Below are 12,982 nucleotides of genomic sequence, written 5' to 3'. Positions count from 1 at the left end.
GAGGAGAGGATGCGGTGGCCGGCGGAGGCGGAGGCGGTGGCCGGCGACTGTGAAGCGGCGGCGAGGACGAGAACAGCAGTGTAGCGGTGGTGGTGGGGGGCAACTGTGCAGCGGTGGTGGTGGGGGGCAGACGAGAAGGAGAGGAAGAGGGAGAGAGAGAAGGAGAAATGAGTGGCCATTTTTTTAAATTTTGAAGTGAGGGGTAATTTTGTACTTTTACACAAAAAATGGCCAAATTTTAAAGTTTTTATTTGACTGACCAATTTTTAAGTTTACTATATGAAATAGGCTAGATTCATATATTGACACTATTTTTAATATACGAAAATATTTTCCGATTTTACCCTTGTCCAGATTTTTATCTTGAATTGCATTTGAAGCTTTTTGTCACGTGTCACAATCTCAATGCACCTCTTATCCAAATCGTGTGGTCAAGATTTGGTCCTACGGTACTACCATAAGCTTGGATACTACAATAACCCAACCCTATATATATATATATATATATATATATATATATATATATATATATACATAGGGGGCCGCTCCAATGAGACCCCCTAATTTTAGTGAGATCTAGGGCACGATCTGGTGCGTTTATTTTATCAATCCTATGGCTGATATTGTATCTGGAGGGTGATTTTTTTTCTCAGGGTTCGAATCTTGGAGGGAGCAGAATATTTTAAATTTTATTATTCATCAGTATATACTGCATTGTTCATCAGTATATACGGCTCTGTTCATCAGTATATATGTCTTATTCATTACGAATTTTTTAAATTTTATTTTTCATCAGTATATACATCTTGTTCATTAGATATACGTTTTGTTCATTAGTATTATATATCTTATTCATTGTACTCATGTTACACGAAAAATAGGGGGTCTCACTGGAGCGCACCCCTATATATATATATATATATATATATATATATATATATATATATATATATATATATTGAATTTGGGACGAGAGAATTGAGGATTGAACTCCAGTTGTTCAGCTTATTATGACGATGATAATGCCAAACTAAAAGATTTGTGGTAAAAAAAAAATTATTAATTAAAATCAAAAGAAAATTATAATCCTCTGCTTTGAAGAAGGAAAAGAGAAATATTGAACATTAACCACTCGAATTAGTATTCCCACATCTGAAATCCTCATCTACATCAAAATACAAGTTTAAGCAAATTTGATTACACGAAAGTTGGGGCTTGGGAGTTGCCAAGCTCTGCAATTCTCGGCTGAAAACAATATTCTTTTAATTTGGGCCTCATGGTTTCGGGCATTAATTTTTGGATTAATTGCCTATAAATACACGAACTATAACCGAATTTTGGTTTTTAATCAAATCTATTTTAATTTTGGTCGAAAAATACATAAACTTTTAATTTTTTGGAATTTAGCCTGAGCTCAAAGTTCGTTGGTTAATAACTTGATTGTCTGAAGTCCGATGAGCAATCCGAATATACCGTTAGAAAGCTCCTGACATTATCGTTCTAATAATACTTATAATTTTGGGGTTTGATCATTGTAAGTGATCAAAAAATGGCATGAAAAATGATGTCATGAAGCTCTGCATTTTTCTAATTTTCGACTTTTTTCGGTGACCAAAACTCAATAATATGGGTATCATTAGAAAGCTATCATTGATATGTTTCCAATGGTACCTTCGCACTGCACATCGGACTTCAGATAATTAAGTTATTAATCAACGAACTTTTGGAGTTAGGCTGAATTCCAAAAAATTAAAGTTTATGTATTTTTTGACAAAAAAAAAAATAGATTTGGTTAAAAACCAAAATTTGGGTATAGTTCGTGTATTTATAGGCAGTTAACCCTTAATTGTTTTAAAAATCCCTTTAATATATATTGATTGGTGAATATGTTATTGTAGAATGTTTTATGGGTTTATTTTATAAAAGAAGTGTTTAACTTTGTGATAAAAGTTGTATGGAAATGTTTATTTTTCATTACTGATAAAATATACTCCCTCTGTCCGCCAAAAGTATTCCATAATTACTATATTTGGCATCCGCAAAAAGTATTCCACTTTCCTTTTTAAGTCATGGTCTCACCATCCACCTTTATATTTTATCCTTACAAACACTCTTTATTTACAAAAAACTCACCCCAAATTCAATCTCAACCACACATCTCATAAAGTGGTGAGACCATTTCTTCACTACATCAACATCATCTCCAATTTTATTAAACTCTGTGCCCAGCCAAATTGGAATACTTTTGGCGGACGGATGGAGTATTATTTAATATACATATTTATTTCTTTGTTATTAAGATTTTTCAAATCATATCTTTTTAATAAAATATGAATCAAATAAAACTAACAAATAATAAAAATTATAAAAAATATTAAAATATTCAAAATTCTAATTTATATTAATAAATAAAGAATTAACCTTAGGGTGCCTCCAACGGTGCTAATTTCCAGTTTCCACTTTTTGGAACCACCGTTGGAGTGTGAAGGAACCAGTTTCAATTTGGAAACCAAGAAACTAGGTGCAAAATTGCACCCAGCTTCACACTGACAAATGCAGGTCCCCCCTTCATCTTTTCCCTTTTTATTTTCTTTTTCCTTTTTGTTTTGCAGCTAATTTGGAGCTTTTCACCATTTGTTGATTATTTTTTTCTTTTCATTTATTTAATGTTTTCGGTGATTGTTTTTTATTTGTTCGTTTTCATTTGTTTTGCTTTGAAATAATTCTTTGATTGTTTGTTTTATGTAACGGTAGCATTGGAATGTCTGAAAAAAAAAATGTAACGGTAGCATTTTAACGTTCAATTCTAAATTTTGCCTATATATATCCCTTCAATTTTCCATTCTTCATACATTTATCAAAAATTTCCATCTTATTATTTTCTTCTTCTCTTCATTTTCACTAGTAAAATGGTGGATTCAAGCTCTCAAAATTTCGATTCAATTAATTCAAGCACCTAAAATTTTCAAGGTTCATATTTTCCAAATTCTCAATATCCTCAAATGTCTTACGGTCAACAACAATTTCCATACAACTATCAAATGTCTTCGAATTTTCCTCAACAATTTCCATTCAACTCTCCCGGCGGTCCGAATTTTCCTCAACAATTTCCATTCAACTCTCCCGGCGGTTCGAATTTTTCTCAACAATTTCCGTTCAACTCCCCTGGTAGTTTGAATTTTCCTCCAACATTCCTTCTAGCTATTTCATGCCTCCACCAAACCAGTCTCAACAAACTAGCTCTCAGTTTCCTCAGCATTCTTCACAAATTCCAGTTGCTGTTGATGATGATGATGATGTTGTCGTGGAAATTGTTAAACCCACTGGAAAGGCGAATGAGACGAAGGCGATTTGGACGCCTGATGAAGACATTCTTCTTGTGAAAGCTTGGTACAACACAAACACTGACTCCATTATTGATAATCAACAAAAGAGAAGGGATTTTTGGGAGAAAATTGCTACTTACTACAATGAGTGGAAGCCGGAGGGCACTACCGAGCGAACTTACTCGCAGGTAAAAAATCATTACTATAAAATCAATCCGGATATTAGTAAATGGGCAGGTATTTACAATAATTTTTGGAGCAATCGAGCGAGCGGACAAGATGATGATGATGTACTGGAAGCGGCAAAAAGAGCATGGAGAAATGATGATCCAAAGAACAAGGACTTCAGGTACTTGCACGTATGGAAGATCATCCAAACTTGTGAGAAATGGACTCCTCAACAAATGCCACAGAATCCTAAAAAAAAAAAGCCAAGAATTCTGAAACAGATAGTCCATCTTCTACTGAAACTGGGCTTCGGATGCGACCCATGGGACAACAGGAGCTAAACGACAAGCAAAACAGAAGGCTAAAATGACATCTACAGCCAACGAAGATAAGTGGAAGCAACTTAACGAGCACATGGCTAAACAATTGAGTCTTCAAGAGGAACAACTCAAGCTCAAACATATTGAGTTTTGTAGACAAGATACTAGTGGCATGCCGGAGGATGAACTGTACAACCACTTGAAGCTGGTAGCTGAAATCAAGGCTAAATATGGGTGGAAGTAATACGTTTATGTGTAATTTTAAGTGTGTTGTGTCTATTTTCTTAGTTTGAGTGTTGTGTTTATTTCCTTAGTTTGAGTGTTGTGTCTATTTCTGTACTTTTAAGTGTGTTTTGTCGATTTCATTAGTATGAAGATAATGTATTTGTAATATCAATTATGCGTAATTTAAATTATGTTACTACATTCAACAACCACAACACCTACCATTTAACACCCACATCACCTACCATTCAACAACCACAATATCCACCATTCAACACCTACCATTCAACGGTCTTAATTATTTTTGGTTATATATACAAGCGATTCATTCTTCACTAAACCACAACAATCTCATACTTACTTTCATCTCATTCACCTCTACTCACTTCCAAATACAATATCCAAAATGTCTGATATTACTAGTCCACATGAAATTGATGAAATGTGGAAGCAATACATTAGAAATTCGGCAACCGATCCGATTATGCCAGAGATGGTTGCTATGCTTGATGCAGATGAAGCAACACCACAAAGTTCACGAAGGAGAAGCGGTCCTCAAAAATATAGGGATCGGGAGCGTGAAAAGGGCCATGATCGTCTCGTTCGTGACTATTTCTGTGACGAACCCATCTATGATGGCGATCTTTTTCGCCGTCGATTTCGAATGCGACGAGACTTATTTGTCAAGATCGTTGATGCAATGAGACTTATTTGTCAAGATCGTTGAAGCGGTGGCATCGGCAGATTTGTGGATATGGCATGCTTTCTTTGGCGTCGCCGGAGCAAGCAATGATATCAATGTTCTTCATGGATCTCCATTATTTAATCAATTCCTTCAGGGAAATGCTCCACCAGTTCAATTCACGGTGAATGGTTGGATGTATAACAAATGATACTATCTGACAGATGGAATTTATCCAACTTGGGCTTCATTCGTCAAGAGTTACCCAGCACCAGGAGATCCGGTCAGACAAAAATTTGCGCAGAGACAAGAAGCTGCAAGAAAAAACGTTGAACGAGTGTTTGGAGTGCTACAAGCTTGTTGGGCAGTAGTTCGAAATCCCGCACGATCTTATTTTAAGGAAGACCTTCGCAATATAATGCTCACATGTATTATTTTGCACAACATGATCATTGAGGATGAGGGTGAAAAAGCGGTCAACTGGTCTGACGAAGATGCAACTCCTCAACAACCAATACCAATGGGTACTAACAATTGGGAAGCATTTGAAAGTTATCTCCAAAATCACAAGGATTTAACAAATAAGCAAGTTCATCTCCAACTTCAACATGATTTGACACAACATATTTGGGCACAAATCAATGCCGCAGATAGCTAGAATTAAGTAATATTTGTTTGAATAATTATGTGTATGTAGTTTCAATTAATGTAATTTAATTTTTGCAATGTAATATGAATTTTATTAATGTAATTTTAATTATTATTTATAATTTTAAATTTAATTTATTTTATTAAATTAGATAATTAATATATAGAAATTAATTTTAAAATAAAATTAAAATATATAAATAATAATGCAAATAAAATTAATTGGGATATCTATATCTATATATATATATAGATATATAAAGGGAGTGTGTATTATGGTGGGACCCTAAAAAAGTAAGAAACTGGTTTATTGTTGGAGGAGATGTGAGAGAAAAAAGTAGATGAGTTTCTAAAGCTGATGTGGCAATTTTAGAAACTAGAAACTGGCTCATGGTTGGAGGCACCCTTATTATTTCTATTGATTTATATTAATCCTTAAATGCAAATATATATCCCTAAGGTTTGTTGATCCACTTGCAAATTATTGCAGAATTTTTGGTACAACCGACTTGATTTCAAACTTGCACTCCAATCCTCAAAGTCGGAGACGGATCCTATTACTCATTCTTTCTTTTATTTTTTAATTCTTGCTTTATCAAAACAAAATTTTACTATGTAGACTAGGAATGTTATGAGAGAGTTTTTACACTACCTTAGCAAAAAGTGGAATATGGTTTTCTTGTTCCATCATTAAAATCGCCAACTCCAAGAATTCTCATTTCTAAGGTTTAGCGCCGGCCAAGAAAACTTTCTTGATGTTGCTTCAAGTTTTGCAATCACAAATGAGTAATAGTCAAAAGTTGCAATCATTTATTCACAAGAAAACAAAATTTAAAAGTAAACTAAATTCTGACTTCAAAGCCATTTAATTTTGTTGCATCCACATAAACCCCCTTCTTTTTTCCACACACTCTCTCTCTTTGAATTACACTTCTTGTTTAGTTTTCCATAACCAAAATTTTCTTGATCATCATTTACGCAACACCATGTATAATCCCATAGTTATCCTACTCTCAATTATTCTGCTAACCAAATCAACATTCTCAGTTGAACATTGTGATCAAACTCAATCTTGTAATGGGCTGACAATAAAACGCCCATTCTGGATTCCCGATCTACAAAAACCGGGGTGTGGGTCGACCGGGTTCAACGTCACCTGCAACGAGAACCGGCCGTTGATCCGGATCAACGACGCTGATTTCATCATCATAGACATATTCTACGAGAACGCCTCTTTCTTGCTAGCTCAGTCTCGGGCGTTGAACCCCGACGCTGCTTGCGTGGCCCCCGACCGCAATTTCAGCGTGGTCGGGAGCCCGTTTGCCTACGGGCCCGCCACGACGGACCTCTTCTTCTTGTACAACTGCACGAACCCATACGATAGGGAGACGTACGATGTGGGTTGCGCTAGCAACGCCACGGGGCGTTACTCCTTCGCGGTCTTCCATCTTGAACTTCTCGAGCACTGGAACTACTCGGCTCGGTCGTGCCGGTCCCCGGTTAACGCGGCCGTGGAGGCCGATGACGTTGGGCGGCTTGTGAACATGACGTATGCTGAGATTTTGAAGAAGGGATTTGTTCTGCAATGGAATGGAAACGATTGCGATGGCTGTCATAGTGGTGATCATCAACTCCTCTGTTTTTTTTTATATATATATATATATATATTAATTATGATATAGTACTTTAATTGCTTTTAAACCATTATAATTGATTTTGTTTGGGAGATAATAGGAAAATAGAACATCGCAACTTCCAGTGAAACCGGTCGAGCCACAATGTGGCCAACAAGCCTAAATTTTTTAAATTTCAATCTAATTATGTGAAAGAATTTGCTGAAAATTTCAATTTAATTAAGCCTCCTCCTCTTCAACATTCTTGCTCATGATTCACACACTTGACGAACAACTTTTTCCTTGCTTGCAGGCAGCAGATTGAATTTTGGGCTCAAGATTAGCATAGGTATATATACATATCAAACGGACTTCTTTTTCCTTTCTAACAATATAATGCTCCCATATTTGAAAATTGACAAAATTATTGCATTTTATTTTTGCAGGAATAGGAGGAGCAATGATTACACTAATTATGTGTCTAATTTTCTCAATCTATCATCATAAATACAAAAAGCACCATGCTACTAATTCATCTCTACCATCTTCCTCGAATTATCCTTCCATGTCGAAAGATCTAGAGAAGGCCGGGGTCCACATTTTCCACTACAACGAACTCGAACAAGCCACAGACCATTTCAACCCTAAGAGGGAGCTCGGAGACGGCGGCTATGGCGCCGTCTTCAAGGGCAAGCTCAAAGACGGCCGCGACGTGGCCGTCAAGCGCCTCTACGAGCACCACTACCGGAGAATCGACCAGTTCATAAACGAGGTTGAGATTGTGACTAAATTGAGACACAAAAACCTAGTGACCCTCTATGGGTGCACCGCGTGCCACTCGAGGGAGCTCCTACTCGTCTACGAGTACGTTCCTCATGGCACGCTGGCCGACCACCTCCACGGGCAACGTCCTGACACATTGCCCTGGAGGGTTAGGTTAAATATAGCCCTGGAGACCGCGGGGGCACTCGAGTATCTCCATTCCTTGGGCATCGTGCATAGAGATGTCAAAAGCAGTAATGTGCTCATAGACAACGGTTTTTGCCCTAAAATCGCGGATTTCGGGCTCTCCCGCCTCCTCCCCGCGGATGCGACACACGTCTCCACGGGCCCGCAGGGAACCCCGGGGTATGTGGACCCCGAGTACAACGAGTGCTACCGGCTTACTGAGAAGAGCGATGTTTATAGCTTCGGAGTGGTGCTGGTGGAGCTCATATCGTCTAAGCCGGCGATAGATTTGAGTAGGAAACGAGAGGAGATAAACTTGTCAAGCATGGCTGTGAAGAAGATAGAAGATAAAGAGGTGGTTGAGCTAGTAGATCCACATCTAGGGTTTGAATCGGATGATGAGGTGAGAAGGATGATTCTGAGAGTTGCGGTGTTGGCGTTTCGATGCCTGCAAATTGGGAGGGAATTGAGGCCAAATATGCAAGATGTTGTCAATGTTTTGAAGGAAATTCAAAGCAAGGATTGCATCACAGATGTAATGGATATTCCTGCAGATTATGCACAAATGTTGGAAGATGAGTAGTTTTCTGAATATCTGGCAATAGCTTCAAGTTTTTGAGATTGATGTATATGTATAAATTATTTCAAATGCACATATATATCTTGGAGAAGTTTACACAAAACTGAATCTGCAGGAAGTTTTCAGCATATCCACCAGAATATATAGTGTATATATACAATGCAATCCAACAGAAGAAAAGATAAAACACACAAAATTCAGACATCATCTTGTTCGAACATGATGATGAGGTTGTAGAGGCTAGAATCAAAGTAAGGGAGGATAGATTAATTTTTCGAATCACAGGGGGGTCAAATTTTAAAATGGAACCACAATTGCGTTATTTTTTTTGTTTTTATTTTTAGGTTTGCTTCTATAATCTGAAATAACACCGTTTAGTATTAGGTGTATTCGTTTTTTTTTTTTTTTGGTTAAATCCACGTTGGCAAACTATGCTGGATGTCCGACATTCCACGTTAATTTTTTAGAATTGAAAATTTTAATAGGACAAACAATATTTCTTTGCTAGATTTGGTATAATTATGGTAATATTTTTAGGTTTGGACATTTTTGAAAATTCATTAAAATAATAGGACAACAAGTGACATTTGTCGTATTTTTTATTCTCATCTTCAAAGGAGCATTGTATTATGCTTGCCCTTTTCACGAATTCTATATAAGGTTTTCCAAGATATTTGCATATGAAATAGTTTATCGTAAGTTTAATGAAGCGATAATAAATACACAAATTTTCAGATGGTAAAGGAACAAGTGAAATTACAATAAAAAGATCTTCCATTTTACGTTAAAGTTTGGCTTCTGCATAAGATAGAAGCAGTGCAAATTTTGGCAGGTCCCAACTTTAAAATCATGTAATGTAATAGGCTAGCTAGATAGGTTTTACTCCACAATCATCTCTCTAGCAAATTTTGTGTGTGCTTATTTTTATTCTCATCTTCAAAGTAGCATCATATTATGCTTGCATTTTTCACAAAATCTGTATAAGGCTGTCCAAGATATTTGCCTCTGAAACAATTTATCGTATGTTTAATTACAGGATAAATACAACTATATACATGAATTTTCATCAAACAAAGACAATCATCCCAATAAGAGGAATGGGGGCATAGATAAGACAACTCTTTCTAAGTATGCATGCACGACAACTTATTACGTAGTTTCTGATATTTGTGCGTAGGTTGCAATTTCTCAAAAATACAAAGAAATACTAGTTCGCATGGAAGGAAATTTAGTAAGTCAGAGGCAGGTTTTTTTTTTCTTTTTTTGAGGGAACAGTCAGAGGCAGAATTAAGCAACAATAGATGATCTAGACAATACGTTTAGCCCAAAAATGTCAGTTGTGATACCTAGACAATATTGACAATGTCAAAGCGAGTAACAGTAACACCGAACATGTATGTCGATATTATCTTCCACTTATAAAAATTAACACAATATGAAATGGCATAAAGTTTTACTTATCACCACCCTAGAGAGAGGGAGAGAGAGATTGTCCGCATGAATTGGAAAGTAGTAAATCAGATTCAAATTTGCAACAAGATAATATAATGTAAGCTTTTAATTGACCTAGACAATATTGACACTGTCGAATCTAACACACTCACAGAAAGTGATGGTCCACATGGATGGGAATGTAGTAAATCAGAGGCACGAATTTGCAACAAGATAATCTAATGTAAGTTTTAGCACAAAACTGTCAAGAAAACAAGCACAATATTGTACCAGGAAAAGAAAGCATCTACTAAAGTAGAGCATAAGGAACAATGTAAAAGACCTCAAAATTCCCAAAAAGTTCAATGCTTACAAATATTCTAGTTCATTCTTCTAATGAGCTCATTTATGTAGTCTTCACGGTTTCCAGCATCTCCGCCTTCAACATAGTGGTTCCTCTTCCTCTGGAGTCCACCCAAGGGTGCTGATAGTTGGAATGGCCAGAGGAAGTTGTTAGCCTCCTTGAAGTGGGGCCCAACAGTCAGGATCTCGTGAATAAGATCTTCAATGCAGATAATGCCGTGTTTGCCAAGAGTCTGGAACATTGTCAACCATCAGTGAAAATGCTCAAAGAACAATGCTAAGTAGAATCCTCCCACTAGAAATAAAAATAAACTAACCTGTTCAATGATCGAGTTGTCTGTTAAAGCAATCCGTTGCTTGTTGACCTTGCCATAGCCCCTCTTGTATATCAATTCTCTAACGCTCTTCAAGTTTGGGTACCTAAAAGTAGATGCATTCAAATTGATCTGCATACTCAGTAAAGAAAATTCCAGTTGCCCAGTATTCAGAAGCATACCCAAAAGTAACGTATGGCTCAACCCGGTGCAGCATATTCACTGTTGCCTTGTTAACTTTTAGGAACACTCCATTAAAAATCTGCACCCAAAAGTTCATTCTCAAATCACATGGATTCATAATACTTGAGGAACACATAAGAGGAAAAAAAAAACATAAACCAGTTCATTTTAGAATCACATATCAGCAACAAGCATGACATCCATTCACAGAGCTCTAATATCACAAGGGGATGCTAAGTGGCTAATAGTTGGACCAGAAGCAATTGATAATAATCCATAGCTAAATTGGGATTATCATTGTGCCAAATCACTATCTCAAGGAATTACTGTAAAAGAAAGATAGAAGAGAATGAGATGCATCATTACCTGTCGTAGACGCAGCAGCTGCAAGATCTTCTTTGTTGTTGGGTGCATTGCATTGATACTGAGTGTTTCGGACAAAAAGATATGTAAGTTAGACAATATCAATCACACAAAAGTACCAATCACATCACTTCAAACGACACGTACCCACGAATGCGAATGATGAACAGCAACTTTGCTTCCGGGTTAACATAGAATCCTCCTTTCAACCTCGCCTCACGCTTCAATTGAATGAGCTCCCTCTCCTAATGCACAAGAAACAACACAAGTTAAGTAAAGGACCATTTAGTAGCATAGCCCACATAGCAAAAGTCTCCAATAACACCTGCTCGGCATACTGCTTCGCATAGTCCTTAGCTCTGTTGAAGATCAGCTTCCTGTTTGCAGCCTTCTTTTCCTTGAGAGCTCCAACCTCCTGCCTTTTGACCAAGGCCCATTCCTCGGCTCTCTTCTGTTTCTTTAAAACAGACTCAGGAACAATTTGTCCTCCCTTCTCAGCCATCCTGCTCAAAACAAAGTGAGCTCATTACTTCTTCCAGAACAACTATTTCTACTAACTACATTTTCTCTTCCTCTCTGTTTATTGATTATGCTAACGGCAAATTTTCATTTCAGAAACATTTTATAGAATAGTAAAAAAAACACCAATTCGATACAATTATTAGTGGTAATAAGCATTTTAATCCAAATAGACCGAGATCCAAACACGAAACAGATATTTCATATCAACAAGTAATAGCTTACGAACTGAAAATATTCAAATAGTGCAGTAGAAATTTCAAAACATGAGCTCAGCTTATAGAAACATCGAAATCAAGCTTAATCTAATCTATAAAATCTGGTTCTCGTATATATATATATATAGCACATTACAACATTCATGAATATATCGCCTTGAAAGAGAATCTAATCCACAAATGAAAAAATATAAACAATTGTTCTAATCAGCAATCATACAAAAGCAAAATTGCATAACAAATACACTGAATATTGAATAACAAGATAAAATGAGCCTACGGTGCCTACGATAACGATTTTCCGGCAATGCAGTGGAAGTGGCGCTGGCGGCGGCCGCGGTGGGGTGAGGGGTTGTAGGGAGAAACTGATTTGAAGCAGATTTATTGAAAAGGAGTAAAAAACTAGGGTTTTATGTTTTGAAGAATAATCTTATAGACGGCTGTTATCAGCTGAAAAATATCCCTTGAATCGTAGCCGTTATTTGATGAACTAGTGTGTAACCCGTCGAAAATTCGACGGGATCCACTTTATATTATAATTATCATTGTACATTATTTATAATTATAGTAGTATATAAAATAGTCCTTATATAAAAAAAGTCATTAATTTTATTCTATCAAAATAAATTGATGGTACAGATCAAGTTATAATAATCTCAACAATTTTGTTGAGAGCTAAGATAGATTGTCTTTTCATATAAGTTATTTATTTATTTATTAAGTTTCATAAAAATTTGATGTGAGGTTGAACATTTTAGAAAAAATAAGAAGAAAAATATTTGGATATATTTAACATAGGATATGATGAAGGATTAATACATTGTATTTCTTATTAACCGTATATAGGAAAAATTTACTAATGTTATAGGAGTATAATTTTATTTTAAATTGATAGGTCAAATTTAAGACCACATCTTATACGTGAACATCATCTCATCTGAACCTTACAATACTTTTTAGCATCATCTTGTTTGTAGCTTGAAATGTTGCATTTTACTTTTGTATTTCGAATTTCTAATTATCATCTTATATGAAATTTGTTATATAAGATCTGATTTATGAGTATCATCTCATCTGCAGC

At 36.1% G+C, this 12,982-nt stretch overlaps 2 protein-coding genes across 3 annotated transcripts; one reads left to right on the top strand and one right to left on the bottom strand.

Annotated features, from left to right (window-relative positions):
• The first annotated feature begins 6,237 nt into the window (after positions 1 to 6,237).
• On the top strand, positions 6,238 to 8,608 carry LOC130990382 (LEAF RUST 10 DISEASE-RESISTANCE LOCUS RECEPTOR-LIKE PROTEIN KINASE-like 1.2). The gene is made up of 3 exons (XM_057914619.1): positions 6,238 to 6,989; positions 7,296 to 7,331; positions 7,429 to 8,608. Exons 1-3 carry the CDS (start codon positions 6,356 to 6,358, stop codon positions 8,511 to 8,513), a joined length of 1,755 nt encoding a protein of 584 aa, XP_057770602.1. The 5' UTR covers positions 6,238 to 6,355; the 3' UTR covers positions 8,514 to 8,608.
• Positions 8,609 to 10,164: 1,556 nt separating this feature from the next.
• On the bottom strand, positions 10,165 to 12,380 carry LOC130990383 (60S ribosomal protein L7-2-like). 2 transcript variants are annotated; one of them, XM_057914620.1, is made up of 7 exons: positions 12,191 to 12,380; positions 11,490 to 11,667; positions 11,312 to 11,409; positions 11,168 to 11,225; positions 10,801 to 10,880; positions 10,622 to 10,724; positions 10,165 to 10,537 (listed from the first exon to the last, which is right to left on the bottom strand). In XM_057914620.1, exons 2-7 carry the CDS (start codon positions 11,664 to 11,666, stop codon positions 10,322 to 10,324), a joined length of 732 nt encoding a protein of 243 aa, XP_057770603.1. In that variant the 5' UTR covers position 11,667; positions 12,191 to 12,380; the 3' UTR covers positions 10,165 to 10,321. The 2 variants fall into 2 exon arrangements, with proteins under 2 accessions (XP_057770603.1, XP_057770604.1); XM_057914621.1 differs by having other exon boundaries at positions 12,182 to 12,360.
• Positions 12,381 to 12,982: the final 602 nt, after the last annotated feature.

This window comes from Salvia miltiorrhiza, chromosome 6, assembly GCF_028751815.1.
Source record: "Salvia miltiorrhiza cultivar Shanhuang (shh) chromosome 6, IMPLAD_Smil_shh, whole genome shotgun sequence".
In the NCBI taxonomy this organism is placed as follows: Eukaryota; Viridiplantae; Streptophyta; class Magnoliopsida; order Lamiales; family Lamiaceae; genus Salvia; species Salvia miltiorrhiza.
Note: the sequence above shows the minus strand (reverse complement) of the source record. Positions and strands in the feature narration are given on the sequence as shown.